The sequence below is a fragment of the Trypanosoma cruzi genome, genomic scaffold, assembly GCF_000209065.1.
Source record: "Trypanosoma cruzi strain CL Brener 1047053516987 genomic scaffold, whole genome shotgun sequence".
NCBI lineage: Eukaryota > Euglenozoa > Kinetoplastea > Trypanosomatida > Trypanosomatidae > Trypanosoma > Trypanosoma cruzi.
The window spans coordinates 124003-148358 of record NW_001849541.1 but is presented as its reverse complement, the minus strand read 5'-3'; the positions used below and the strand labels follow the sequence as shown (position 1 = coordinate 148358).

The window sequence follows — 24356 nt, the reverse complement described above, 5'->3', positions numbered from 1 at the left end:
TTGATGCGGATGTCTGGGAAATTTGCTGGTCGATTGATGCCACACCGGATCGATGAACAAATGGCGTCCTTTTTTGATACAGAATTATCGGCCAGCATCATGCAGCGGCGGTCTTGTGCTGCGAAACATAACCGCCACACGAAGCCACCCCCGCAGAAGCTGCAGGAGCGACAAGAAGATGAGTTGCCGCCGTCGCCTTTTTTTGATGCCTATGTTGTCTTGGACTTTGAGGCGACATGCGAGCGTAACAGACGTTTAGAAGAGCCGGAGATTATTGAGTTCCCCATGGTGTTGATTGACGCCCGAAGCCATCGCATTCTGACAGAGTTTCAACGGTACGTGAGGCCTGTCGTCAACCCGATATTATCGGATTTTTGCACAGAACTCACTGGCATCAAGCAGTCGGTTGTCGACGCGGCAGAAACATTCCCTTTGGTGTTTGACGCGGCACTGGAGTTTCTTCGTGGTAGTGGGTACGGTGAGGCACCACCGTTGCGTAGTTATCTCTTTGTGACTTGTGGAGATTGGGACCTGAAGACGATGCTGCCAAGCCAGCTGCGGACGACGGAAAAGACCGGCACGGCAATTGTCGCCCCGTCCACCTTTAGGCGATGGTGCAACTTGAAAGTACCCATGCGAACCATCGTCCCTACGAAGGCGCGTGGCATTTTTGACTTGAGAGAAATGTTGGCTGCCGTGGGTCTTCCTTTGAAGGGCCGCCACCACAGTGGGATCGATGACTGCAGGAACATTGCATCAGTTGTACAAGAACTTCTGCGGAGGGGGCATGTCATTGCACCGACGACAGACCACAGCGGAATTCGGCAGAGGGAGAGTTCTTTGTCGCGTGCGGAAGACAGACCGCTGACGGGGTTGCGTGGGGGGACACGTGTCCCGAAGAAACACGCTGAAAAGAGGCCTAACGCCCCCATGATGCAAGAGGCAGGAGTACCTGAGCGACCCCATTTGAAAATTGTTTCGGAGGAGGACCCGCTACCGGCACTGCTGAAAAACAGCAACCTTGTGTTGGAAGAGGCGAAGAAGGTCACGTACTCGAAGACACTTACGAGGATTCTTCGTCACGCGGCCGATAAAATGGGCATCCCTGTCTCAAGCGGGGGTTTTGTGCATGTGGACCACATACTGCGATGCAAGCCTTTTTGCAACGACCCGTTAGCCTTGTCACACATTGCTCTGGTTGTTCACACGAACGATAAGAAACGCTTTAAGATGGCGTATGATGATCACCACCGCCTGTACATACGCGCCAATCAGGGGCACAGCCTCGCGGGAATTGATCCGGAGTTACGGCGCATTGAATCCGCTACGGAAATGCCTGCTGCTATTCACGGGACATATTACTCCGCATGGAAAGAGATTTGTGCGTGTGGGTATCTGTCGACGATGACGCGGCAGCATATTCACTTTTCAAGAGGTTTAATAAGTGATCACTGTGTAATCAGCGGGATGCGTTCTAATGTGGAGGTTCTTCTTTACCTTGACGTTGCAAAAGTCCTTGCGGATGGCATTGAGTTGTGGGAAAGTGAAAACGGTGTGCTCTTGACACCAGGCATGGGAAGCACGAAGAGACTGCCGCTCACGTACATTTCGAAGGTGGTGGATCGCAAGACTGGCCAGACGCTTGCGCATGATTAGGGCACCACATAACATTTTTGTTTGTTTGTTTGTTTTTTTGTCTGTTGACGTCTGGCCTGTGGGCATAAGCGTAAGTGAATTGTCATTCCCCGTTTGTTTGTTTGTTTGTTTGCCACTTTTTTCTTATTTTCATTTTGCAGTGTGCAAAAGGGAGAGCGGTGGGACTCGGAGGTGCGCACTCTTTACCCCTCCCCACACACATATACAGACAGGCAGACATACATTTCTATTATTGTGCTTTTGTTTCTTTGCCTTCACTGCGGCGGATGGAGTCGAGGGACGGCTCCAAAACGGCTTCTTGCAGCGGGAATGGTGGTGGTTGGCGTGCGTGCGATGCCTCGCTTCATCCCGTGCGTTCTCTTGTGCTTGACAGAATTTGTATCTATGACCAGCCGTCACACTGTTGTGTCATTGGTACGGATGCGGCAAAGAAGGAATACCGCGTGCTGCACTTCAAAAAGTCAAATAGCGAGGTGTTAAAGTATAGGGATGACGCGGCATACACCCCTGCCCTTGCTCAGGCTCTTATTGAGCGTGAGACCAGGGAAGCAAACACGCAGGTGCTGCGGGCCAAAGCCCTACTGGGTTGTATCCGTTTCACCAGGGGATATTATCTTCTCGTGGCGACGCGGCGTCAGTGTGTGGCGCGTTTGGGGTGTCATCGCATCTTTGAGGTAACAGATGTGGAGTTAGTCTCTTTGTGCATTGCAGATCCGAAATCTATGGTGTTATTGTCCGGGGCGGGGTCCTCACCCTTTTTGCAACCCCGCACATTGGAGGATTATTATCGCAGTCAATTTCTATCAAATTCACTCAAGCAAAACTTCTATTATTCCCATACATACGACCTCACAAACACACTACAGATGAACATGACGCGCGCACGTGTCGGATACAGGGTGCGCTCCAAGTTTGTCTGGAATGAATTTCTTTTGAAGCCGTTCTTTTCTTCATCCGCCTCGTGCCATGCGTCATTTGTCTCTGCGAAGGAAGAAGAGACCCTGCTGGTCCCAGCGGCTGTGGAGCAATGGATCGTATATTTGACGCACGGTTCCATTGTGCAGTGTCCTGTTGTGTGTGGTCTAAAGCCACTTCTTATTACACTTATTGGGCGTGTCAGTAAAAACTTTGCGGGGGTGCGCTACCTGCGCCGTGGTGCCAACAACGATGGTCATGCCGCAAATCACGTGGAAGTGGAGCAGATCGTTGTGGATGAGTCATCTTTACATACACAGTTTACGAGGGGTCGTTTTACCTCATATTTGCAGGTGCGAGGTTCTGTCCCCCTGCATTGGTTTCATTCCGCAACGCAGTTACCAAAACCCCCCATCAAGTTGGGTGTCAGGGATATTTATTACACAAGCACACGGAAACACTTTCAGGAATTACTGGAGGATTATGGAGCACCGCTCATCATAATGAATCTGCTTAAGCAACGCGAAAAGCGGCCTCGTGAAAGTATTTTGGGCTGGGAATATCGACGGGCAGTTATGACACTAAAGGGCTTTATAGATGCGGATGCCGAGGTGGAGAAAAAAGAGGAGGTTCTTTTGTATCATGAATTTGATATTCGTGAGTCAGCTCAGGGTGCATGGAATAACGTTACTGCATTTGCAGAAGGTGCACTGGAACAGACTGGCTTCTTTGTTTGCAATCGCGGCGGGACACGAGTACGACGCCAGGAAGGTGTCTTACGCAGCAACTGTGTGGATTGTGTGGACCGAACGAATCTTGCACAGTTTTTCTTTGGGCTGCATGCGTTGGGTTACCAACTGCATGCATTGGGCCTACTTTACTCTCCTGTGGATCTTGCTTTGTCACCCGGTGTGCAGGATCTTCTTCTTCGCATGTACCTCCTTATGGGAGACGCCATTGCTGTCCAATATGGTGGCTCACCTCAGGTTGGGGCTGGTGTACTAAACAGAGGCACAGGATGGGATCAAATTATGGGCATTAAACGTCTCTACAACAATATGGTTGGCGATCGTGAGAAGCAGTCAGCGCTTAACCTGTTTTTGGGAAGGTCTCACCTGTACCCCAATGCGCACTCGGGTACGCGCGATTCCTGACACGTGTCGGGGAAGTGGAAGAAGAGGCATTAGTAGTGGGAATGAGAAATTCAAAGGGTAGTGGTAGTGGTAGTGTAGTGTTAGGAATGAGACCAGCGATAGGGACTCGGGACACGCTGCAGGAAGGATGGGGCTGCGACATTTTTTTGAATCTCGAAAGAGCCGCGTCGGGGACCTTTTGGAAATGGATCTCGAGTGTTCGTTGCAGATGAAGAGTGCCCTTCCGCCTGCCAAAACCGATGATGTGAGGGGCTGGTGGAGGGATCCTCTGCAGCGCCATCAGTGGCTTATTTCTGCATCCACTGCGTCGTCGCCATCGAAGCATTCATCCGTGGGGGATGTGGATTACGAGACAAAAAACGAAACGGAAGCACTCATAGCTCGTATGTGTATTTACGAACGTGCCGCCGCCATGAAACAAGAGGATGAAAATGCCACAGATGAAGCAAGTAACGGGGCGGCATTGCAAGAAGGGGAAGTTGTCGCTCTCGTGCTAACCACGGCATTGAACACGTTGGTACGCCGCACGGTGATGCCGCCATTTCGTCTTTTCTCCATGCAGAAGCTGGATTTTATGCGATCTCTCATGGTACAGCGGGAGGCGGATTCTGAGAAGATATACTGCGAGAGTTCTGAGTCGTTTGTGGAGTTGCTGCACAACCACCATGATTTTCCGGATGAAGTGCGGGCCAGCATTTTTTATCAAGATATTGACTCCGTGCGGCGAATGAGCGAGGAATGTGAGCCTCCCGATGATATGCACCGCATGCATCTTGCGGTGCTCTCCATGTACGGTGACCCGTTGGAGTGGAACGTGGAGACAGTTTTGGAGGCGCTGCTGGAGGTGGAGCCGAAGGTGAGTGCGGAGACGGTGAATTATTTGCGTCGTATGAAAGTGGACGGATACGCCTTGCTGCAACATCCCAACACTGCCGACGCCATAGGCCAGCGGGAGTTGTTGCGCCGCTTCATACGTCTTGTGAAAGAACTACCACGGGCGAGTTTGGAGTCTGCACGCCGTTGCTGTGCGGAGTTGGAAAGTGAGACAATGGAGTGGACACAAACTGGGGAAGAAGAGAGTTATAGAAATGGCAACACTAGCGGTGGTAGTGATATGATCGCATTTCCAGACTCCACCTGCCGTCTTCTACAGCCATTCTTTAAGGAGGCGGTGTACCCCGCGACAATGGGAACGGTGGTGAGAAGGCTGCTGCAAAACATGTCCGACGTGAAGTCTGGCGTCCCACGCAGTGATCGTTTGCGCTACCGTGAGAAATTTTATCATCGCGTTCCACCTGCAGTCGTTGCGACGCAGTGTTTTAGTGCCAATGAGTTGCATGCATGGCTGCTACGCAACTCCAGTCGCCTGGGCCTCACCCTACATAAGCATGTCGAGCAGCATGATGCATCCGAGGCGTGTTGGAAGTTTATGCTTTGGCTTGCCCACGCCAACCTTGTGACTCACATTATTATTGAACCAAGTCATGGTGTCATTGTTTATCCCGTTAAGAAACTAACCGACTTTGCCTCCCGCACTCAACTCTTCACACTGCGTCCTCTTCAGGAGATGCACGTGCTGAACAGGGATGGTGCGTTTAAGGGGGATGTGGAACTCTCAGTGGGGTCCATGGCTTTTCCCCCTCCTCCTCCAACCGGATGTTCAGCCGTCGTGTGCGCCGAGTCTCTGGTGAGTGTGGCATTGCGGGCTCTTTCTTCTGTGCAGGAGATGACACTGACGAATGCGGGGGATTTCTCTGAGAACTCCAACTTTCGTGTATTGCTTAACGCTCTCTTCGCACTCAGCACGCAACTTGTGGAAGTTGACATCACAGTGCTTCGCCCACGTGAGCAATGGTGTTTCTGGGTGAACGTCTTTAACGCCCTGTACATCCATGCCTGGTTGGCCGCATTTGTCGTGCGGGCGCAGGAATATTCAACGTTTCACAACACCAATGGGTATGAGATTGGCGGCTACTTTTTCTCATTGAGCGACATCAAGAATGGCCTTCTTCGCGGAAACAAGCCGGCATCTTATGCGCTTCTACCACCCTTTGAAACGGGTGACCCGCGTGTGTTGTTTACCCCTACCGAGCTCGAGGAGACGGCGGATAACTGTGGCATTGAGATGATTAAGAAGGCAGCCGATCCGCCGATGCATATTCTTCGTGGGCGAATTCTGCTTGCCCTCATTGACACGTTTCTTGTGCCTGATAAGCTGGAGGATGCGCAGGTGTACAATCCACGCACACTATTTGATGAGGAGGAACCAACGGCTCTTCAAAATTCTTTCAGTCGGACCGAGATGCCGCCTGTGAACACAACAGAAATCAACGACAGCGATGATGACATGAGCCCTCTTCACGGGGGTGGCGATGAGGAGTTTGCTCTACAAGAGTTGAATCCTACGGCCCGAGATGTTTTGCGACGGGCGGGCAACATCCCATCCGGGGCGGCAACATGGTTGACATCGTGGTTCGGTAATCGTCTAGCGAGTAAGAGCGCTGCCTTTACGCATCCGTGTGTGCCCCTCATTCCCGCCACGCTGCAAGGGCAAATCTACGCCATTGAGGGACATGTCCTCCGCTCACTCACTCATTCATCCCCGCAAGCCACGATGATACGAGACGGCACTGTTTGCCCCCGCGCCCTGCTACCGTTATTGTTTTATCCGGAGGAGTTTGGTACCAACGCCGACGAAATACCTCGTTTGATCTACCAACTGCACATGAATGCAGGGGGGCGAAAGATGCATTGTTCGGTCTCCCTCAACTCCCCAACTGCATCCATATCACTGCCGGGAGACCCGATGAGACATCGAGAATTCTGTGAGCAGGTGGGGAACGAAACTCAGCGCATTCCCTGAGGAAGCGAGAGCCACGCCGAGGAGGGAGGAAGGAAGAGTATAAGGGATTTTTTGCTTCGTCGGATGTGGAGACGTCCGTTTGTGACCGTACCACACACACACACACGCACCGTCTCTCTCTCTCTCTCTGCATGGTTCATTCCTTCTGCTTTTTTTTTTTTTTTTATGTGCCCAATTTTTGGATTTTGGGGGCGAAGACGCCGTTGCCTTTGTTCTGCATTTGTTGACTTTGTTATTTCCCACTTTTATGGCTCTACCTTTTCTTCTCTAAACGCCCGATAATCATATTTTTTTTTGTCTTATATTTTTGCCTGTGTGTGTTTGTGTTTGATCCACTTTCCCCTTTGATGTCATGCGTGTTGTGTGCCTCACGGGAAGGGAAGGTTCAATTGGTTGTAGAGGAGGATGTTTCTCCGCACGCATGTCGAGCGGCACCGTAGTGGGAAAGCACGTGCGTTTGTCTTTCGCGATCCGACGCTGAAGATGATGCGAGCGGGGAGCGGGTACCAGCAGCTGCGGCGCATGGGCATGCCGATTCAGGTGTCGAAAGGGTGGCGCAAGGTGGACCACTTCCACGCAAACAATCAGTATCAGCACGCCTGGCCGCTGTTGTCGCATGATGATTTGGGAAACAGCGATCAGTCCAATAACACAAGAAACATCATGTACTCCATGTACTTGCCGAAGCGTAATAAAGGCACCGCACCATGGTTTCGTGGCGCTGACACATATAGCGTCAAGTACTGTGAGCAAGGCCGTTACGAGTACCAGCGGTATCTCATGATTAATCGGTTTCCAAGTGAGTACCGTAAACATTTTATGAATTTTCTTTCCAACATTCGCTCAAGCTCCGGTCCGGCAACAATCCCTCAGGAGGCACTTCATTGGCTTCTCCGCATGATTGTGGACAACTTCAATCCCCAGCATGTTCATTACATTGCGGCGATGAAGACGCTGCAGAATGCCGGTGAGTTGGATATGGCACGGGATGTGTGGAAAATTATGGAACGACAACAAACATGGCCATGTACATCCACGATATGTGCCTACCTTGATGTCTGTGTGGAGGCCGGGGAAAAGACATGGGCCATGGAGGCATGGAATCGATACTGCACGGAGTTAAAATTCCTGCAACCCGGAGAAGTGGACCCAAAACCGGTTTCACGTGTACCCTTTTCATTGACACGTGAAGAGCTGTTGTATCTCCCCAAGTGGAAAAAGCACTTTGACCACGACCCTAACCTTGACGTTGTGGATCTCAACCGGTTTAACCGAACACGGGAAGTCTACCTACGCATGGCACAAGTCATGCTGGCAGGGGGAGAACGTGACTCCTTTCAACATTTCTACACAAAATTGGAGGAGGCCATGTTATCCACACCGACACCAGTGCCCGAGCCGCCAAATCCACACCTTGTACGACGGCCCCAATGGTCACCCTATGAGCACTGCAAGTCCGTTCATCATTCTCCATGGCGTGTGGGGAATAACGGGCGTGCCATGGCGCTTGGCCCTTCTTTGACGACGGAAGACGAAATGCAAAGTCGTTTCTTTTCCAATGATCAATTTTTGGTGCACATGCTTAAAGAAATCCTCCGTATTGTGCTGCAGGAACACCGACGCCGTCACCCTGAGGCGTGCAGTCGTGGTGAGGGCGAAGCCTTTTTCGATCAGGTGGTGGATGCTAGGGAGACGTTGAATTTTTGTAATGAATTGATCGAACGCCTCTTCGCAGTACTGGGGCAAAAAATGCACGGATTGAACACATCTTCTCTTCTTTCAGTAATTCTTGAGCTGTATCGCGTGATGGGGAAGGAGACGGGGATGGCGCTGCTGCGTCGTGCTAACCAATTTTTGGAACGCAAGGCCGCACTAGAAGACGGGGCAAAGGAGTCTCTTACGGCTCCAAATTATCTGCAGGTTTTGATGGGATTTGCCGATGAAAGTGCATATGTGTACGACAGCAAAAGAAAGGGTTTATGCCGCTACCGAAGTGGATTTGATCCCCGGACGACCATGCAGCAACTGGCGGCCACGGTGCAAGAGATTGCAGGAAATCCACATGTTACCTGGGCTGCAGACATGCATTTGCAAGTGGTCTGCACGATGGTGGGCTGTGGAACCATGAAGGCAAACGATTACTTTGTGCGGAATGTACTTCGACAATTTTGCTGGGACAGCAGATTCCTTGAGGCGCTCTACATGGAATATCGTCGACATGACGATGTTGACATGTGGGCGGAGCTGACGAAGCGTGCACTGGTGTGGACCGCTCGATACAACGTGAACGCGTCAGAGCGACTGAAACGCCTTATTGAGGATGACTATGATACCATTCAGGTCCACACCCGTACGTTTCGCGAGTTGGCAGTCTTCCAGTTCCGTGACGTGGAAGAAAAGCGGCATAGTCGCGATGTGGTCAATGAACTTCCAAATCCGTGGACCGATTACGTTTCCCATGCATTACCGTTCCCTGACCGCGATGCCGGCTACCCGGATGAGTATGGTGACATTGGCCAATGGCGTGCGCCCGGTGGACCGGGCTCTCCCGTGAAAGGACCCGGTTATTATGCACCACCCATGGAAGGGGAACACCAACGCGGCTACACCGCAGAGTGGCGTGATTTGAAAAATCCGATGCGTCCACCAGAGTTCCCGACCCCGTGGGAGCGGAAGTACAAGCAATATGCCCGCGGACAGCATCCCTCGTATGACATGGTCTACGCAGGACCCATGCCTGAGATATTCCCCAATCGATATGACTTTCGCAAACCGACAAGATGGGACTTCCACGACATTGAAAAGCAGGGGAAGTACAAGACCAGTGGTCCTTACTAGCGCCATGGATTCGACACACATGGGTGTTGTTGTTGTTGTTGTTTTTCTCTCTTTTTGCCGCGCCTTCATCCCATGTTTCTCAAAATAACAAAAAAGAGGAGAAAGACGGTTTTGGGGAAGGAAAAGAAGAAAATGCAGGAGGGGAATTTGGAAGCAGAAGGTGGTGTTTTCGTATATGTGATAATACGATGAGAAGGAAACGCCTTGGCAGCATCGTTTTCTCTCTCTCTCTCTCTCTCTCTCTCTGTCTGTGTGTGTGTGGCCTGCAGTTGGTATTTCACCTTTTCTTTCCTTGTTGTTTTTTTGCTGATTTGGCCTTTTATTTTTTATTCCAACGTCTTGTGTGTGTGTGTGTGTGTGTGCGTGGCCGAAGGGTGATAGCCAAAAGAAAGAGTGGGGGAAAGTGAGGAACGCCGGGCTCGCCATGTCAACCACATCGCGTGCGACTTTGGTGAAGTACGAGACGCCCGTGCTGCTCTCCGAGGTGAAGCGCAGAAGGGCAATGAAGGAGAAAAGAAAGGAAACACTTGGGCCGCAGACCATCCCACAGCCGGAGGATGTCTTGTACAGCATCATCCCCCCACGCGAATATGAGGAGGGCGGTGAGCGCTGGGTGCAATTTGTTTCCAGTACCCCTGCAACACGATTGGATGTAATTAACTTGCAAGAACGTCTGGACGCCCTTCTACAGGAGCGGCAGGCGCGGGAGACGGGTATTTGCCCAGTGCGCGAGGAACTCTACCGTCAGGTCTTCGAGGAACTCATTCGCCAAGTAACAGTGAACTGTGCCGAGCGCGGGCTGCTTCTGCTTCGGGTGCGGGATGAACTTCGCATGACGCTTGACGCCTACCGCTCCCTGTACGAGAGCAGCGCCGCCTATGGAATGCGAAAGGCACTTCAGGCGGAGCAGAGCAAGATAGAGATGGAGGCAAAGATTCGTGCATTGGAGCGAGAGAAGGAGGAAATGCGGCAGCAGGTGGATGAATTAGAGGCCCGCTGTGATGCCATACGAGAGCAGGAGGCGGAGCGTCGCCTGGAGGAGGAAAAGAGGCATGGCGAAGAAGTGGCCTTCTTCCGCCGCACATACCAAACACTCACAGCGAACCTGCAGACGGTCTGCAACCCGACAAGGACGTAAATATGGTTGTTGTTGTTTGTTTGTTTGTTTGTTTTTTTATTTTGAATAGGAGGTCGTAAGAAAGAAGGGGATGAATGAAGAAGACGTGGACCAGCGCAAGGACGCTCCCTCCGTTCACAACAACAAATGACTTTCTTTACTTTTTTGTTGTTGTTGTTGCTTTGCGTTCAGGAAATGTACAGAAGAGACCACGACGGATCTTTCAAAAGAGCAGAAGAAGAGGAATAAGAGGAGGCTGTGGGCATCCCGTCGTTGCCGAAAGGTGGTGGGATGAAAAGAGCAGCAATGAAATGACGGGGGGGGGGGGGGGGGAGGAATTTATATTTTATTTTCTCCGTTTCTTTCTTTTTTTCTTTTTTTTCTTTTTTTTTTTTTTCTCTTTTCTCTCTCTTTTTGAGACTTCCTTGCGTTTGGAGTTTTGTTGTGGACCTCTTTTTCCCTTTCGACTTGCCCGCGCTGAAGGCTGAGTGCATTTGCCTCGTCATTTTTGTTGTTGTTGTGGTTATGGTGGCGGCGGTTGTTTTTGTATTTTTTGTTTCCGATGTTTTGCCTGCCCCTCTTGTCCCCTCCAGTCGCTACCCAACCGCACTTATATTCACACCAATATTTTATACATTACATTACACTAAAAAAAGAAGCAGAAATTTGCGACGACACGATGGCATCGAAGCCTCAACCCATCGCCGCCGCAAACTGGAAGTGCAACGGCTCCGAGAGTTTGCTTGTCCCACTCATCGAGACGCTCAATGCAGCGACTTTTGATCACGATGTGCAATGCGTGGTTGCGCCCACCTTTCTCCACATCCCAATGACGAAGGCGAGGCTCACCAACCCCAAGTTCCAGATTGCCGCACAGAACGCGATCACAAGGTCGGGCGCTTTCACGGGGGAAGTCTCTCTGCAGATCCTCAAGGACTATGGAATCAAGTGGGTTGTGTTGGGCCACTCGGAACGGCGTTTGTACTACGGCGAAACGAACGAAATCGTTGCGGAAAAGGTGGCGCAGGCCTGCGCTGCCGGCTTCCATGTCATCGTCTGCGTTGGTGAAACCAACGAGGAGCGGGAAGCTGGCCGCACGGCAGCCGTCGTGTTGACGCAGCTCGCCGCCGTCGCGCAGAAGCTTAGTAAAGAGGCGTGGGCTCACGTCGTTATTGCCTACGAGCCCGTGTGGGCAATCGGCACCGGTAAAGTGGCAACCCCGCAGCAGGCGCAGGAGGTCCATGAATTGCTGCGCCGTTGGGTGCGGAGCAAATTGGGCGCTGACATCGCCGCGCAACTGCGCATCTTGTATGGCGGATCCGTGACCGCCAAAAATGCACGCACGCTCTATCAGATGCGCGACATCAACGGCTTCCTTGTGGGTGGTGCCTCGCTCAAGCCGGAGTTTGTTGAAATCATTGAGGCCACGAAGTAGAGGAGAGGGGAATGGCGCGGGGAAAAGAGAAAAGCAACTATCAGGCCAAAAATATGATGGCGATGATGTAAACAACCAAAAAAAAAAAAAAAAAAAGAAAAGCAAGAAGAAAAAAGGAGAGGAAATGCGTCTTTTCTATATGTTTATTTTTCCCTTTTCCGTACGCTCACTGCGCTTACTGTGCGGCTTTTTTTTTTCTTTTTTTTTTTTTTTTTTGGGGGGGGGGGAGGCCGTGTTTAGTGGGTATTACTCCCTCGCTCATTTGGAAGTCGTGTAGGCTTGTGGATTGCAAAGATGGAGAAGAAAGTAATTTAATGTAATTTAATTATAATTATAATAACGAAGAAGAAAGAAAGAAAGAAAGAAAAAAAAAAAAATGAGGAAAAATTGAATAAGAGAAACGGTTATACCAAAAAAGAAAGAAAAAAGGGAGGGGGGAGGGAAGAGAATCAAACTGAAGTGAAGGAAATACGCCTGTGTGCGCGCATATTTTTGTGAAGAAATTAAACCAAAAGAGAATGAAACCAGAGGCGCAGAGCACCTAATGAAAATATACGTGTGTGTGTGTGTTTGGAGGGGTGAGGGGGTTGGTTTTGTGGTCTTTTTTGCCCTTTTTTGGTTGAAGGCAACAGCGTTTGTTTTTTTGTTGTTGTTTTTTTTTTTTTTGCGAGGGCTGTTGGGGGAAATGTTTACCAAATGCCTTGGACGTGGTGTCTTCTTCTTTACTTTCTTTCCGCGTGTGTGTGTGTTTGAGGTCATAACAGAGGGAACGTGACGGGTATGCGGCAGTTTGGATCCTTTTCGCCGGCGGCAGCACGATTCCTGTCTTTATCGCCATCTTTGAGGCGACAAGGGGCCGATCACGCTGCCATAGTCTTCCCCCGATGTGGTTCTTTGTTGGTCCCTAGTCGTTGTTACTTTTGGCCGTTCAATGAAGACTTTGTTCCCAGAGGGGCGACGACGAGCGGCTTTCAGTCGAGCGCCTCACCGAAAACGCGGCAGCGGATACTGCAGGAGTACGCGCTGAGTCCTCTTTTTGGGGCGCGCGTGCCGTGCTGTACGCTGGGAAGCATGAGGTCCCCGAGGGAGATGGTGAGCAGTAAGAAGGAGATTTCGCTGTTTTTGTGTGAGCTTGTGCGCATGCGGGCGGGCAGCATCACTCTTGGACCGTTAATTCAGACAACAGACATGATGTTGTTTAAACCAGACACGCCGTTGAGTCCGCGATTGGGCGACGATCGGAAGAGCGGCATGCACACGTACGCTCGGAAGCCGATTGCAGCACGAACTCTGATGGATGTGTTTCTGCCGGAGGATATTGCGCTGGACGAGGTGGTTGCAATCGGGCACCTCGTGCAGGAAAAGTTGCTGCTGGCACGGAGTGATCAAAACGGGATGTCCTCTGATGCAAGTGGGAGTGCTGCTCCTGTTGTCACCAGTGGGATGGATGATGAGGCATGCATGCTGGTGGGTCGCATGGGCATTGTGTACTGCGAGGTCCCGCCGCTGGACGAAAGTGGATTTGTGTTCGATGCGGTGTGCGGGGTCAACATCGACGCTGATGAGGCGGAGCGTGTCGTGCGGCGGTGGCAAGAGCGGGACGATTTCCAGCAGACAGGCCAGCCATCTCCCACATGAAGTGCGAAGAGGGGGTGAGTGAAGAAGACGATGATGAAAGACGTCTGAGAAGACATGCATAAGTGGGCACCTCGTCCCCCTCACGTGTCTTCATTCCATGACGCCTGCAAGGGGGTAGTGGTATCCAAACACCTCTGGCATCGCCGTTTTTTTTTTTTTTTTTTTTTTTTTTTATCTTTCTTCTTATCACGTCCCCACACGTACCAACAGGGAAATTAAGAAGGAGAGAGCAGGGGAGAACACAGTCCGTGGGAAAATGGGGGGGTGCAAAAAGCAGATGCTCATGAACAGAGGAGCCCGCGGGGGACGACCGCTACTGCTGCTACCGCTTGTCATGTACGTTTTTGTTGGAGTTGTGGTTCCGATGGTGGCGGAGGGCTTTCGCTTCACCGCGCGTCCGGGACGCAAGTGCTTCACGGAGGAGTTACCGGAGGCAGGCCGCTATGAGCTCCACTACAAAATGTCCCGCAGCCTGACGCCCTTTGTGTCCGTTGGCGTCTCGGCCCCCGACGGACGTGTTGTCGTGGAACACGAAATGGCGCAGGCCGACGCAAAGGAGATTGTCACGGTAGACAACCGAGGAGAGATTGCCATTTGCTTCACCGTGGCGGAAAAGGCGCGGCATAGCGCCACCTCCTTCAACGTGACGCTTGAATTGATGGACGCGGAAGATGCCGAGTTGACGCGGCAGAAGCGACAGGTTTACAGCACGTCCAGCGCCATCGCGGTCGGGGTTGGTAAGGCAAGTGGAGCGATACAGCAGATGGATTACATCTTCCATACCACCATGCGGATACGTCTCGCATTTGTAAGTCTTACGAGGATGGAGGACGATGTACGGTACTTCTTTAAAGAGATGAAAGCCGTCTCCTGGAATTATGTTTACATCTTTGTCGCCGTAGCAACATTAATTTTTTTTATTACATATTTCCGCCTACGGCAGTACTTTCAGGTACGTAAGTACATTTAAAATTAAACGTAACTCCCCAGACAGCACATACAGTGCATATATATATATAACGGTGTGTAGGTCCCAGAAGCGAAAGGCAAATTGAGAGGAATGCGGGTACACATGCGAGCATACGGTGCTCTTGTGACAAACAAACAAAAAAAACAAAAAAAAAAAAAAGGCACATCCGTCAATGGTGGTTAAAATCTTTTTGCTGCTTCTATCTGCCTACAGGGGGGCAGGGAAGTGGCATGCATAATTTAAAAATATTGACAGAGCGGAGAAGGAAGAAGAGGAGGATTTGTCTTTCCCTTGCGGGATGGAAGTCTAAAAAAAAAAAAAAAAAAAAAGGTGACAATAAATATTTTGGACGTTATTAGTTATTATTATTATGCGTGTGAATGTGTATGTTAAATTATTGTGGGTTATTATCATTATCGTTTTCCTCTCACTCCCACCCTGCTTCTATTTGGGTCCTTGCCGCAATAGGCATTGCCCCCGGGTGGGGGAAGGGTGAGGCCAACCCCTGTCATGTGCAAATACGATTGGGGGTAACATCCTTCTTTTGTCGGCGATTCATTTTTAGTTGTGTGTGTGTGTGTGTGTGTGTGTGTGTGTGTCTGCCGGTGTCAGCTGAGCGAAGATGTACGTGCCAGTCTGCATGAACGCATTTTATTTTATTTTTTTCCCTTTTTTTTTTTTTTTTTTTTGCGGATGGGCATCTGCCTCCATTCTACTCGCGTATTTCCTCTCGCAGACGAGGACGGCGCTTTCCACAGAACACGTACACATCTGAGAGCATCACAAGAGGATTTCTTTTTTTTTTCTTTTTTTTTTTCCTTTTTGAGGGTAGAGGGACGGAGGGAAGGGTTTTGGAAGGAGGAGAAAACGCGGCAGAGGGCAAGTGTTATTCATATACACTCGAAAGAGGGATCCTTCTATAATATACATACATCCGCGTGCTTAAATTCTCACGGCAAAATGGATCGTTCCTCGTGGCTTTCCGTCTCTATCATCTTTCTCATTATTTTGGCAGTTTTATTGTTGCTTTATTTTGTCGTGGGAATTATTGTGCGGTACCACAAGGGCATGCGACACTGTCCGGAGGTGCTACCAAACTATCGTTGTTGGTGTGGTCTTTTTCACGGCCTTGTGGTGTTACTCACATGTGGCCGCTATGCACCACGCTTTGCTTATTGCTTGAATAATTATCGTTATGGCAACAGTGGTGGGGACATGCATGAGTCGGCATTGCCGAGCCGACCACGGCAGGCTCGTCACCTCGCGTTTGAAGCGCTTCAGAGCGATGATGAGGAAGACGAGTCCAGTTGGGAAATAAATGTCGCCATGCAACCGTCCGATGCAGTGACGGTTTATCCCACCGTTTAACGCGTCGAGAAGAAAACAAAAAGAAAAAAAACAAAGAGGCAAGAAAAATGAAACAAAAGGAAACGGAACAGAAGAAGAAAAAAGAAAATGTGCTCGGTGGTGGTGGGGGGAAAAAAGTTTACGGCTTCTCTGTTTCTTCATTCCTTTTTTCCTTTTATTTCTGACGGCACGGCTGTGGAGTTTTTTTTTTTTACTTTTTCATGTTTTCCTTCACTCGTCCCTTTTATTTATTTTTACTGACTTCTCTGCACGTGTTTAGTGTGCAGGTTGCTGAGGGACTGAGGAGATGAGCCTTGTGACTCGCTTCAAGAAGCAGCGAGGCGGGGTGGAGTCCGTGCTCTTCTGGGCCTCGTCGCTGGCGAAGTCGCAGCGGACGCAGGCGGTGCCGCCATCTGCGAGCGGCGAAGTCGTGCCTTCTCCTCCTCTTCTTCCTTTTCCTGCTGCTGCTGTCGCTGGCTGCGATGACGCAACCCCCGTTGATCCGCAGCAGAAGCACCACGTGGAGGAAGAGGAGGAAAGAAGCCGTGGGGATGCGGAGATGCAGCCCGTCACGGGGAATGGAGGAGAAACAACGGCGGAGCAGAAAGAGGACGATGGGGCGAATGTGCCAGGATGCCAACAGGAACAGCAGCAGCGTACGGTGCCCACAGAAACCATTTGGGTGCACGATTCACCGGCAACATCATCGAGGTCAAGGGCCGATGCCGCGGTGGCGGCGACGTCGAATGTCTCTAAGCACAGAGGGGATTATTGCCGCTTCAAAGATGTCCTGATGGTCTGCGAGCCCCTTCTGCAGGGGTTGTTGGGGCCCGTGGGCATAGATGTGGAGATGAATGGCACAACCGCGATGCTGCGTGACCCTAACGGTTTTGCAACTGCGCTTGATTCTTTGGAAAAGGCCAGCTGCGACAGTTTGCGTCATTTCCATGATTCCATTCAATTATTCTTTATTATTCGTGGGGATTCCTTCTACACTCTGGACTCCTCCGTCTGCTCGCCGTTGGTGTTTTTGGCGAAACTCCTGTCCGTCCCTGCGGTGACAAAAATTGTGCATCAGGCGCAGCCCATTTATCGATTGCTCTTCATGTTCTTGGGCACGGACCGCGTGGAGGTGCGTAACCTTGTCGACATCTCGGTTTGGTCAGCCGTGGTGGAACGCGTCTGCGGGCCACGTCCCTACACGAAGGGTTTTGCCGATTCGCAGAGTCTCTGGCAATCTCTCCCTGAAACTTCACGGGAAAGTATTGAGGTACAATTGGAGAAGGCGAAGCAAGAGAGGTGGTGTGAAGGCACACTGAAGGCTGAAGAAGGTGAGGCAACAATGGTTTTATCATCATCATCACCATCATCATCCGGAGAGATGCCGTTGCCGCAGTTACTGGGAAGATTCAAGTCTTTGGCTACCCTCTATGCCTACTACGAAGCCTACCTGCAGTCTGTAGAGAGCAGCGGTGCGACGGGCAATGTTTTCATGTCGCTTTTCACTGTTTGTAGCCTCGAGACACGTGTCAGCTTTCTTTGTGAGGTCATGTCCTATCATGGAATGTTTGTGGAGAAAAATATGCTTGATTCTATGGTAGCGGATCTCGAACAGCAAATTAAGGCCCTTATCGAAAAGGGAAATGTGGCCCTGCGGGCAATGGCAACAGCCAGTAATGAAAGCATAGACATGGAGACAGTGGATGCATGGAACCTTATAAAAACCCTGCAGTCTCAGTTTGGTGGCCCTTGGACCTTTGCGAAAGGAAATGTGGAAGAACAGATGCAGCAAATTGGCGCATACCTGGATGAGAAGCAGAGTTGTGCGGATTCAAATGTGGCACGCATATGGCTGGCGCTGCATGAACGCCGTGAATTTAAGCGTTCTCTCATGGAAGGTTTTACCAAAGGCGCGAGCATGCAAGCCCGTCTTATCGCCGTTCCAGAGGAAATGGCATCGACGGAAGGTGGAGGTCACAGCAATCCCCACCACGTTGGGGCACAGTACCGACTTTTCTTCTCTGTACATGCAAAGTGGAGTGTTCATCACGCCACCACGTCTCGGCTCTTTTGCTCTCGACCATGTTTGCAAACCGTGGCAAAGAACCCTCCAATCTCACGCACTGCGCCGTCTTCATCACCGCCTGTGACAATTTTCACCAACCCTGAATGGACACTCCGGCACTTATACGGTCCACCGCCTGGATGTACCCTTGTGTCATTTGATTTTAATCAAATCGAGCTGCGTGTCATGGCACACTTGAGTGGTGATCCACTTCTTGTGCAGCAACTTCGAGGCGGCTCGGATGTATTGGCGGAAATGGCTCTCCGCGTGATGCAGCTGCCGCGGCTGGCGGACGTTACGCCGTACTTGCGACAAGGGACAAAGGTGGTGGTGTATGGTTTGTTGTATGGCATGGGGCCGGAGTCGCTGGATCTGCGGCTGCGTCAACTGCATAAAGAGACAACGCCATCCGCGGAGCAGCCGCCACTCTCCGCGCGGCAGTTTTTGCGGTCTTTCAATCAATGTTATCCCGCCGTGCAGGGCTTTTTGAGGAGTACGCGACTTCGGGCATTTCATGAAAAGCGCTGCACCACGTTGAATGGCCTGCGGGATTTATCGGGGGAGCCGGACGGCAATCGACGCAAACAGATGGCGGTGGCGTTGGCCATTCAAGGCGGGGCGGCCGTCATTCTGCACCACGCCATGGTGGAGGTGCACGAGAAACGGCATGAGTTGCTTCCCTTCCTTCCCGCGGCTGCCGTCGCACTTGTGTTGAGCGTGCACGACGAGCTTGTGTACGCCGTCCCCGACAGCGCCGTGAGCATCGTGGCACCAAAGATCAAGCAAATTCTCGAGCAACAGGCAGCGGCACTTTCGTTGAGTGTCCCTCTTCCCGTCTCGATGAAGGCTGGGAAGTCGTTTGGTTCATTGCAGTCCTTGCCTGTTTAGCTCGGGCCGAATAGACGTTGGATTGGCCCACCGGCATTGTGCCCTTGGGCAGAAGAGGGAATTCCCCGTGTCATTGTGGGGAGTGCAACGAAGAGAAGAATATATATATATATATACAATTGACTGTTCGCTCTGTTTCTTCTCTGTTTTGCTCTGTTTCTCTGTCTTTTTTTGTTGTTGTCGTTGTTGGGGCCACTTCTTCGCATCCCATCATTTCTCACCCCACACACACACACATTTTTTTTATCTTGCAACCCTGGCAAGGGGCGGCGATGTCTGTTTTTGGTGTACCGCCGCAAAACCCGCCGGGGGCCGCCCCGTCGAAGGCTGTCATGATGCCCGGCCCATTTGCTAGTGTCTTCCCGGCGCCGGCAGACACTTCCCAGCAAAACCCGCCACACCCACAACCGCAAAAAGGACAAAATGCGCCACTGTACGGGTTACAGCCGGTCTTTTTTTCACCCCAGCCGAATCCCCCGGTACTTTCATCGCATGAGCAAAATACATTCAACGCCCCTCCATCGGTGTTTTCGCGAACAGCCGGTATGCAGCAGTCTTTTGGCTCACAAAACACGTTAACCGTCACGCCGTCTATACAAAAAACGGTTCTGCCGTCAAATTCGTCAGCGTCTGGATTTAGCGCGCCTGTCTTTGGTGTCAGTTCTGCCTTTGGGACGTGCCCCATACCGGACAATGTCAGCGCGAGAAGTACCGCTCCGGCATCTACGTCCGTCTTTCAGCAGTTCAGTCAGAAGGGCGATGTCCTCCAGAAGCCGCAGCGTTCCACCACCTTTGGTATGCCAAAAAGTGGCATGAATACGTTGAATCCCGCAGTAGCGTTGCCACAGCCGTCGCAGCCATTCACCATGGCCTCTCCCGTGTTCTCTAAGGAGGAGTCAGGCAACGTGACCTTCAATCCAATGGCGTCGGGGGCTAAGCGAGGAAGGGGTGGAAGTACTCCTTTTGGTGGAAGGGGCGCTGGGCGTGTGGATGTTGCCCCGTCTCAGTTTGGAGAAAATTCTCCTAGACGCGCGCGGAAAGAGCCACCACCAACACCGCCACAACAAAAACTAAAGTTTTCTTCGGCTTTTGTTGCGCCGGTACCAGCACCTGCCACAAAGGGCAGCTGGCAACCGAGGCAACCTGTGCAGGAACAACGGCAAATGACTACCGGAGGGATTGCGACGGAGCAACTTCTCTCTACGCGTGTATTCAGTGCCTTCATGCGCAAGATCTTGGACGAAAGTGATGTAATTCGCGAGGAAGCAGCAGATTTTCTTGAGGATGCGTTTTTTGGGGTTGTGGGCAGTCATGGTAGCGGCGAATTTCCCACGGCGTTGCAGCAGATGCTTGCAGTGTGGCACGAGGTAAAAGAAACACAACCACAGTCGTCTATAAAAGGGGAACATTGGGTCGTGCTCTTTGCTCTTGGTTGCCACGTAAACTTCCTGACAAATACCATTCTTGCTGAAGCGAATGAACAGCAGGGAACTGCGGATGCGGATAACAATAACAACGATAATACTAACAAAGAAGGTAGCAATGATGATAATGGCGGTGCTGGTGACCAGAAGGACATCGTTCTCGGCAACAAATGGGCCGCACTCACAAACAGCTGCACGTATGCCAATATTATGTGTGACATCTTTTTGCAACTATTCTCCAATCAGGCCGAGAATCATGTGCCGTATAGTGTTCTCCCTTTTGTTTTGCGACGGGTGCGAAATACGTTTGAGTTGGCTAATGATGAGGGTGTGTTGGCGGTTCAGTCCAACATGAAGACGACGTTGTTAAAGCTTTATCGCTATGTGCGTGTCCCCACGCTTCAACAAGAACAACATTCTGTGGTGGAGCGACAACGCACGGCTGCCTACGCGTGCGTATTGGGCGAGTTGATGTTGCACAGTTATGCCCCTTCTGGCCGCGATGAATTCGTTCAGTCGTTTCACCAGCATTGCAGTAACATGACTGAGATTCGCTGCGCATTGTACCATCACTATGCTCATAATCTTCTGCAAGAGTCTCTGACTGACACTGTTATCCAGGAGGCCATGGAGCTCTTGGCTCGGGCCTTTGTTATTCTGCCGGAGAGTGCTAAAGAAAACAAACGCCTGCTGTTTCTCAAACTCACTGCATGTGGTTTGGCTTTGGGACGTGTGCCCTCGCCGGAGGAACAGGAGGCATACAACGTGGCCGAGCTGGAGGATTTGATTGTAGCGGTAAGAAGCTCCAACTGGATGCTGTTTGAGATTGCGATGCGGAACAACTCCGAGTTTTATGTTCAGTGCGGAATTCACAATGTGCTGCAGGTTGTAGGCAAACGCATTTCTCTTCTGATGGTTGTGAAGTATTACGTCAACAGCTTCTCGAGTCGTCTGCATGTGCAGGATATGATTGATTATTACGAGATGCCTTTTACGCTTTATGAAGGCTGTCATGTGTGGCTTTTGCCGTTGTTAGTGGAGAAGCGCATCAATGGTGTGATGGAGAGTGGAGTTTTGGTGCTCAGCAGCGCAAACCCCTTTGATGCCTACAGCAAGGAGGCGCTCACTGCCCTTGCTACGAGGGACCAAGGTGAATAGTCTGCAATACTATTTCAAAATGTCTACGCTGGAGAAGAAGCAATACAAAATGGATGAAAAAAGAAAAAGGGGGGCTGTAGGAAGACGTTTTTGACCGACTGCTCAATGTAGAATCTGTTGACTGTATTTCTTCTATATGTCTGTCTGCCTGTCTGTCTGTCTGTGTGTGTGTGTGTGTTTGTGTGTTTGTGTCTATTTATTCTCTTCCTCTCCTCGTGGATGATGTGCGCAAATATGAATGTATTCGTGTGGCGGTGTTTGGTTCCCTGCGTTGATGTTGTGTGTATTTTTTTGTTTGTTTGTTTGTTTGTCGTTGTTTTCACGAATCAGAATGGGAGGTACACAGTGAGCGTGTGTGAGTGGAATAAGGTTCTCTACACGACGGCGGAAAACAAGAGCGTTGACCGTCACTGAAGGAATAGAAGAGGAAATACACATAGAACGATAGATAGAGGGGGGGGGAGATGGAGGCGGATGCGGGTTTAGTGCATGTGACAAACTTCCGCGGTGGTTTGTTGGCTGGTGACGATGAGGGAGAGCGTCAACCGGATGAGGCGGTGGATTTGAAATTGATATTCAAGGATTTTATTGAACGGTTTCGCATTTCCAACGATCATTTGTACATGGCGATGCTGCGGTCAAATCTTGCGGGTGGTCTGTTCTTTATGGAAGTGGAGATGATGCACATACAGCAGTTTAGCAGCACCGTGTTCAACGCCCTTCATTCTACACCTACACGCACTCTGCCACTGTGCGAGCATGCACTCTGGGAGCTTGCACATGAGCGGAAGTTGTTTCCGCCCTTTGCCCGCCAGAGTACCATACAACTTCAATTGTACTGGGGCGTGCCGCCTACGCCGCTCCGTCAACTCGCCCAGGCATCGGTTGCGCGCCTGGTATGCGTCAGTGGGATTGTTGTGAAGGCCAGCCCCTGTCACGCTCGTTGCGTGAGGGCAGCAATTCAGTGCACCAGTTGCTTGAGCAAAACATACATAAACGGAGGGCGTAGCATCGACCTTCCACCGCACTGCTTAGAAAACTTGGGCCGTGCAAATGGTGCTCTCGGGTTTGGCGCCGCTGCCGGTGGTGTGGGTGGAACACAACGTAAATGTCGTCCGAATCCATACACATTACTGCCAATGGAGTGCGAGTACGAGGACCAGCAGATTATCAAGCTGCAAGAACTACCGGAGGATGTACCGACAGGTGAATTGCCCCGTCATGTGACGGTAGTAGTGGACCGCTACCTTGTTGACCGTGTCAGTCCAGGCTCTCGTGTTCAGGTCGCCGGTATTGTTTCCGTGCAGGAAAAACGTGGTAGTCTGGAAGGTGGCAGAAAAAAAGGGAAGGGGATGCGTGGTGTTGCCGGTCTCCGTGCACAGTACCTTCGTTGTGTGGGTCTCATGTATATCACCGCCAAAGAGGGCGGGATATCGGTTCAAAGTGTCAATCAAAACTTTTCATCACGGGTACGGTCGCAGTCCGTGATGTCATGGCAGGCTGAGGACGAGGCTTCCTTCAAACGTTTTGCGGATCAAGGGCACGTGTACGAGAAACTGGCGCAGAGTATCGATCCTGCCATCTTTGGTCTTGAGGACCTAAAGAAGTCTATTGTGTGTCTTCTCTTTGGTGGGACACGGAAGAAGCAGGGAAGTAATTACTTGCGTGGTGACATGAACGTGTTGTTTATTGGCGACCCATCCACCGCCAAGTCGCAGCTGCTGAAGTTTACCGAAAAAGTTGCCCCCATTGGCATTTACACATCCGGAAAGGGCAGCAGCGCAGCGGGTCTGACAGCATCTGTCATTTCCAACGGCAATGGTGACTTTGTGCTGGAGGCAGGGTCCATGGTACTTGCCGATGGCGGGGTTGTGTGCATTGATGAGTTTGACAAGATGCGGGAGCAGGATCAGGTGGCTATTCACGAGGCGATGGAGCAACAGACTATCTCGATCGCCAAGGCAAACCTGACAACAATGCTTAACAGCCGAACAAGTGTGTTGGCTGCGGCAAACCCGACACTCGGCAGTTATGACCCGTTACTGTCCAACGAGGATCAGATGGACTTTCAAAGCTCCATTCTTTCCCGCTTTGACCTCATCTTTAAAGTCCTCGATCCCCGCAACCCGGAGATTGACAGCCGGCTCGCGCAGCACGTCGTCAACCTGCATAAGGGCGGGAGTGGACGTTATGCAAACACAAAGTCGTCGCCTGTGGTCGAGAGGTCTTTTTTCACAAAGTACGTGTCCTATGCACGTGCCACACGTCACCCACGTATCTCTGAAGAAGCCATGTCGGTGCTGCTGGACTTCTACGTTAATATTCGCCGAGAGGCACATCAGCAGATCCTTGAGGCACTCTCCTCCTCCTCCACCTCTTCAGGATCCAAGCCACAGACGCCGATCATTCAAATCACTGCCCGTCAGTTGGAAAGTTTGGTGCGCATCACAGAGTCCATGGCACGAATGCGCTTAGATGTTCTCGCCAACCGCGCAGACGCGGAGGAGGCGATTCGATTGTTTAAAGTGGCCACCGTCGACGCGATCAAAAGTGGCGTGACGGACCAAACAATGACGGCTGCACAAAGTGAATTGGTGCTGCGTATTGAAGAGGCGCTTCGTCGGCGCGTGGCCTTGGGGGCGACGGTGGAGCAAAATAGACTTTTGGCGGAAATGTCGCGCATGGGGTTTGACGCAAAACTTGTGGACCGTGCCCTGTATGCCATGGTGAAGCGAGAGGAACTGGAGTGGCGCAAGCAGCGTACTCTTATTCATCGGCTACGGTGAGAGATTAAGATACTTTTCCTTTTTTTTCTTCTTAATTTCTCTCTTGGCGTGTATCTGCCCCAGTACACATGCCTGCATCTACTCGTCTACACACACACAAAA

At 51.1% G+C, this 24356-nt stretch overlaps 10 protein-coding genes and 1 pseudogene across 10 annotated transcripts, besides 35 other annotated features; all 11 read left to right on the top strand.

Annotated features, from left to right (window-relative positions):
• Window positions 1–752: part of a sequence feature (heterozygous, Esmeraldo-like haplotype) that runs on past the window's edge.
• Window positions 37–1656, top strand: Tc00.1047053508647.250 (phosphotransferase, putative; the record flags this gene model as incomplete). Its single annotated transcript, XM_813163.1, has 1 exon — window positions 37–1656. The coding sequence occupies one exon, from the start codon at window positions 37–39 to the stop codon at window positions 1654–1656; it is 1620 nt and encodes a 539-aa protein (XP_818256.1).
• Window positions 753–12156: a sequence feature (areas merged during assembly that could not be assigned to a particular haplotype. This can correspond to areas where the two haplotypes were merged or to regions with more than two copies in the genome that were merged during assembly.).
• Window positions 1673–1702: a microsatellite.
• Window positions 1748–1768: a microsatellite.
• Tc00.1047053508647.230 lies at window positions 1921–6588 on the top strand (annotated as a pseudogene).
• Window positions 6994–9426, top strand: Tc00.1047053508647.220 (hypothetical protein, conserved; the record flags this gene model as incomplete). The annotated part of the gene is made up of 1 exon (XM_813162.1): window positions 6994–9426. The coding sequence occupies one exon, from the start codon at window positions 6994–6996 to the stop codon at window positions 9424–9426; it is 2433 nt and encodes an 810-aa protein (XP_818255.1).
• Window positions 9646–9676: a microsatellite.
• Window positions 9767–9792: a microsatellite.
• On the top strand, window positions 9851–10564 carry Tc00.1047053508647.210 (dynein arm light chain, putative; the record flags this gene model as incomplete). Its single annotated transcript, XM_813161.1, has 1 exon — window positions 9851–10564. The coding sequence occupies one exon, from the start codon at window positions 9851–9853 to the stop codon at window positions 10562–10564; it is 714 nt and encodes a 237-aa protein (XP_818254.1).
• Window positions 10577–10606: a microsatellite.
• Window positions 10902–10959: a sequence feature (A-rich).
• Tc00.1047053508647.200 (triosephosphate isomerase, putative) lies at window positions 11223–11978 on the top strand (the record flags this gene model as incomplete). Its single annotated transcript, XM_813160.1, has 1 exon — window positions 11223–11978. One exon carries the CDS (start codon window positions 11223–11225, stop codon window positions 11976–11978), a length of 756 nt encoding a protein of 251 aa, XP_818253.1.
• Window positions 12056–12093: a microsatellite.
• Window positions 12157–12738: a sequence feature (areas merged during assembly that could not be assigned to a particular haplotype. This can correspond to areas where the two haplotypes were merged or to regions with more than two copies in the genome that were merged during assembly.).
• Window positions 12166–12194: a microsatellite.
• Window positions 12286–12318: a sequence feature (AT_rich).
• Window positions 12324–12353: a microsatellite.
• Window positions 12739–14468: a sequence feature (areas merged during assembly that could not be assigned to a particular haplotype. This can correspond to areas where the two haplotypes were merged or to regions with more than two copies in the genome that were merged during assembly.).
• Window positions 12759–13616, top strand: Tc00.1047053508647.190 (hypothetical protein, conserved; the record flags this gene model as incomplete). The annotated part of the gene is made up of 1 exon (XM_813159.1): window positions 12759–13616. The coding sequence occupies one exon, from the start codon at window positions 12759–12761 to the stop codon at window positions 13614–13616; it is 858 nt and encodes a 285-aa protein (XP_818252.1).
• Window positions 13763–13801: a microsatellite.
• Window positions 13873–14586, top strand: Tc00.1047053508647.180 (hypothetical protein, conserved; the record flags this gene model as incomplete). The annotated part of the gene is made up of 1 exon (XM_813158.1): window positions 13873–14586. One exon carries the CDS (start codon window positions 13873–13875, stop codon window positions 14584–14586), a length of 714 nt encoding a protein of 237 aa, XP_818251.1.
• Window positions 14469–14990: a sequence feature (areas merged during assembly that could not be assigned to a particular haplotype. This can correspond to areas where the two haplotypes were merged or to regions with more than two copies in the genome that were merged during assembly.).
• Window positions 14715–14745: a microsatellite.
• Window positions 14895–14915: a microsatellite.
• Window positions 14991–15713: a sequence feature (areas merged during assembly that could not be assigned to a particular haplotype. This can correspond to areas where the two haplotypes were merged or to regions with more than two copies in the genome that were merged during assembly.).
• Window positions 15153–15185: a microsatellite.
• Window positions 15236–15275: a microsatellite.
• Window positions 15378–15410: a microsatellite.
• On the top strand, window positions 15547–15954 carry Tc00.1047053508647.174 (hypothetical protein, conserved; the record flags this gene model as incomplete). The annotated part of the gene is made up of 1 exon (XM_813168.1): window positions 15547–15954. One exon carries the CDS (start codon window positions 15547–15549, stop codon window positions 15952–15954), a length of 408 nt encoding a protein of 135 aa, XP_818261.1.
• Window positions 15714–15796: a sequence feature (areas merged during assembly that could not be assigned to a particular haplotype. This can correspond to areas where the two haplotypes were merged or to regions with more than two copies in the genome that were merged during assembly.).
• Window positions 15797–16980: a sequence feature (areas merged during assembly that could not be assigned to a particular haplotype. This can correspond to areas where the two haplotypes were merged or to regions with more than two copies in the genome that were merged during assembly.).
• Window positions 15961–16042: a sequence feature (T-rich).
• On the top strand, window positions 16241–18886 carry Tc00.1047053508647.170 (DNA polymerase theta (polymerase domain only), putative; the record flags this gene model as incomplete). The annotated part of the gene is made up of 1 exon (XM_813157.1): window positions 16241–18886. The coding sequence occupies one exon, from the start codon at window positions 16241–16243 to the stop codon at window positions 18884–18886; it is 2646 nt and encodes an 881-aa protein (XP_818250.1).
• Window positions 16981–17136: a sequence feature (haploid, non-Esmeraldo-like haplotype).
• Window positions 17137–17942: a sequence feature (haploid, Esmeraldo-like haplotype).
• Window positions 17284–17307: a microsatellite.
• Window positions 17943–18086: a sequence feature (areas merged during assembly that could not be assigned to a particular haplotype. This can correspond to areas where the two haplotypes were merged or to regions with more than two copies in the genome that were merged during assembly.).
• Window positions 18087–19240: a sequence feature (areas merged during assembly that could not be assigned to a particular haplotype. This can correspond to areas where the two haplotypes were merged or to regions with more than two copies in the genome that were merged during assembly.).
• Window positions 19159–21468, top strand: Tc00.1047053508647.160 (hypothetical protein, conserved; the record flags this gene model as incomplete). The annotated part of the gene is made up of 1 exon (XM_813156.1): window positions 19159–21468. The coding sequence occupies one exon, from the start codon at window positions 19159–19161 to the stop codon at window positions 21466–21468; it is 2310 nt and encodes a 769-aa protein (XP_818249.1).
• Window positions 19241–19834: a sequence feature (areas merged during assembly that could not be assigned to a particular haplotype. This can correspond to areas where the two haplotypes were merged or to regions with more than two copies in the genome that were merged during assembly.).
• Window positions 19835–24356: part of a sequence feature (areas merged during assembly that could not be assigned to a particular haplotype. This can correspond to areas where the two haplotypes were merged or to regions with more than two copies in the genome that were merged during assembly.) that runs on past the window's edge.
• Window positions 21606–21644: a microsatellite.
• Window positions 21755–21779: a microsatellite.
• Window positions 21933–24254, top strand: Tc00.1047053508647.140 (minichromosome maintenance (MCM) complex subunit, putative; the record flags this gene model as incomplete). Its single annotated transcript, XM_813155.1, has 1 exon — window positions 21933–24254. One exon carries the CDS (start codon window positions 21933–21935, stop codon window positions 24252–24254), a length of 2322 nt encoding a protein of 773 aa, XP_818248.1.
• Window positions 24353–24356: part of a microsatellite that runs on past the window's edge.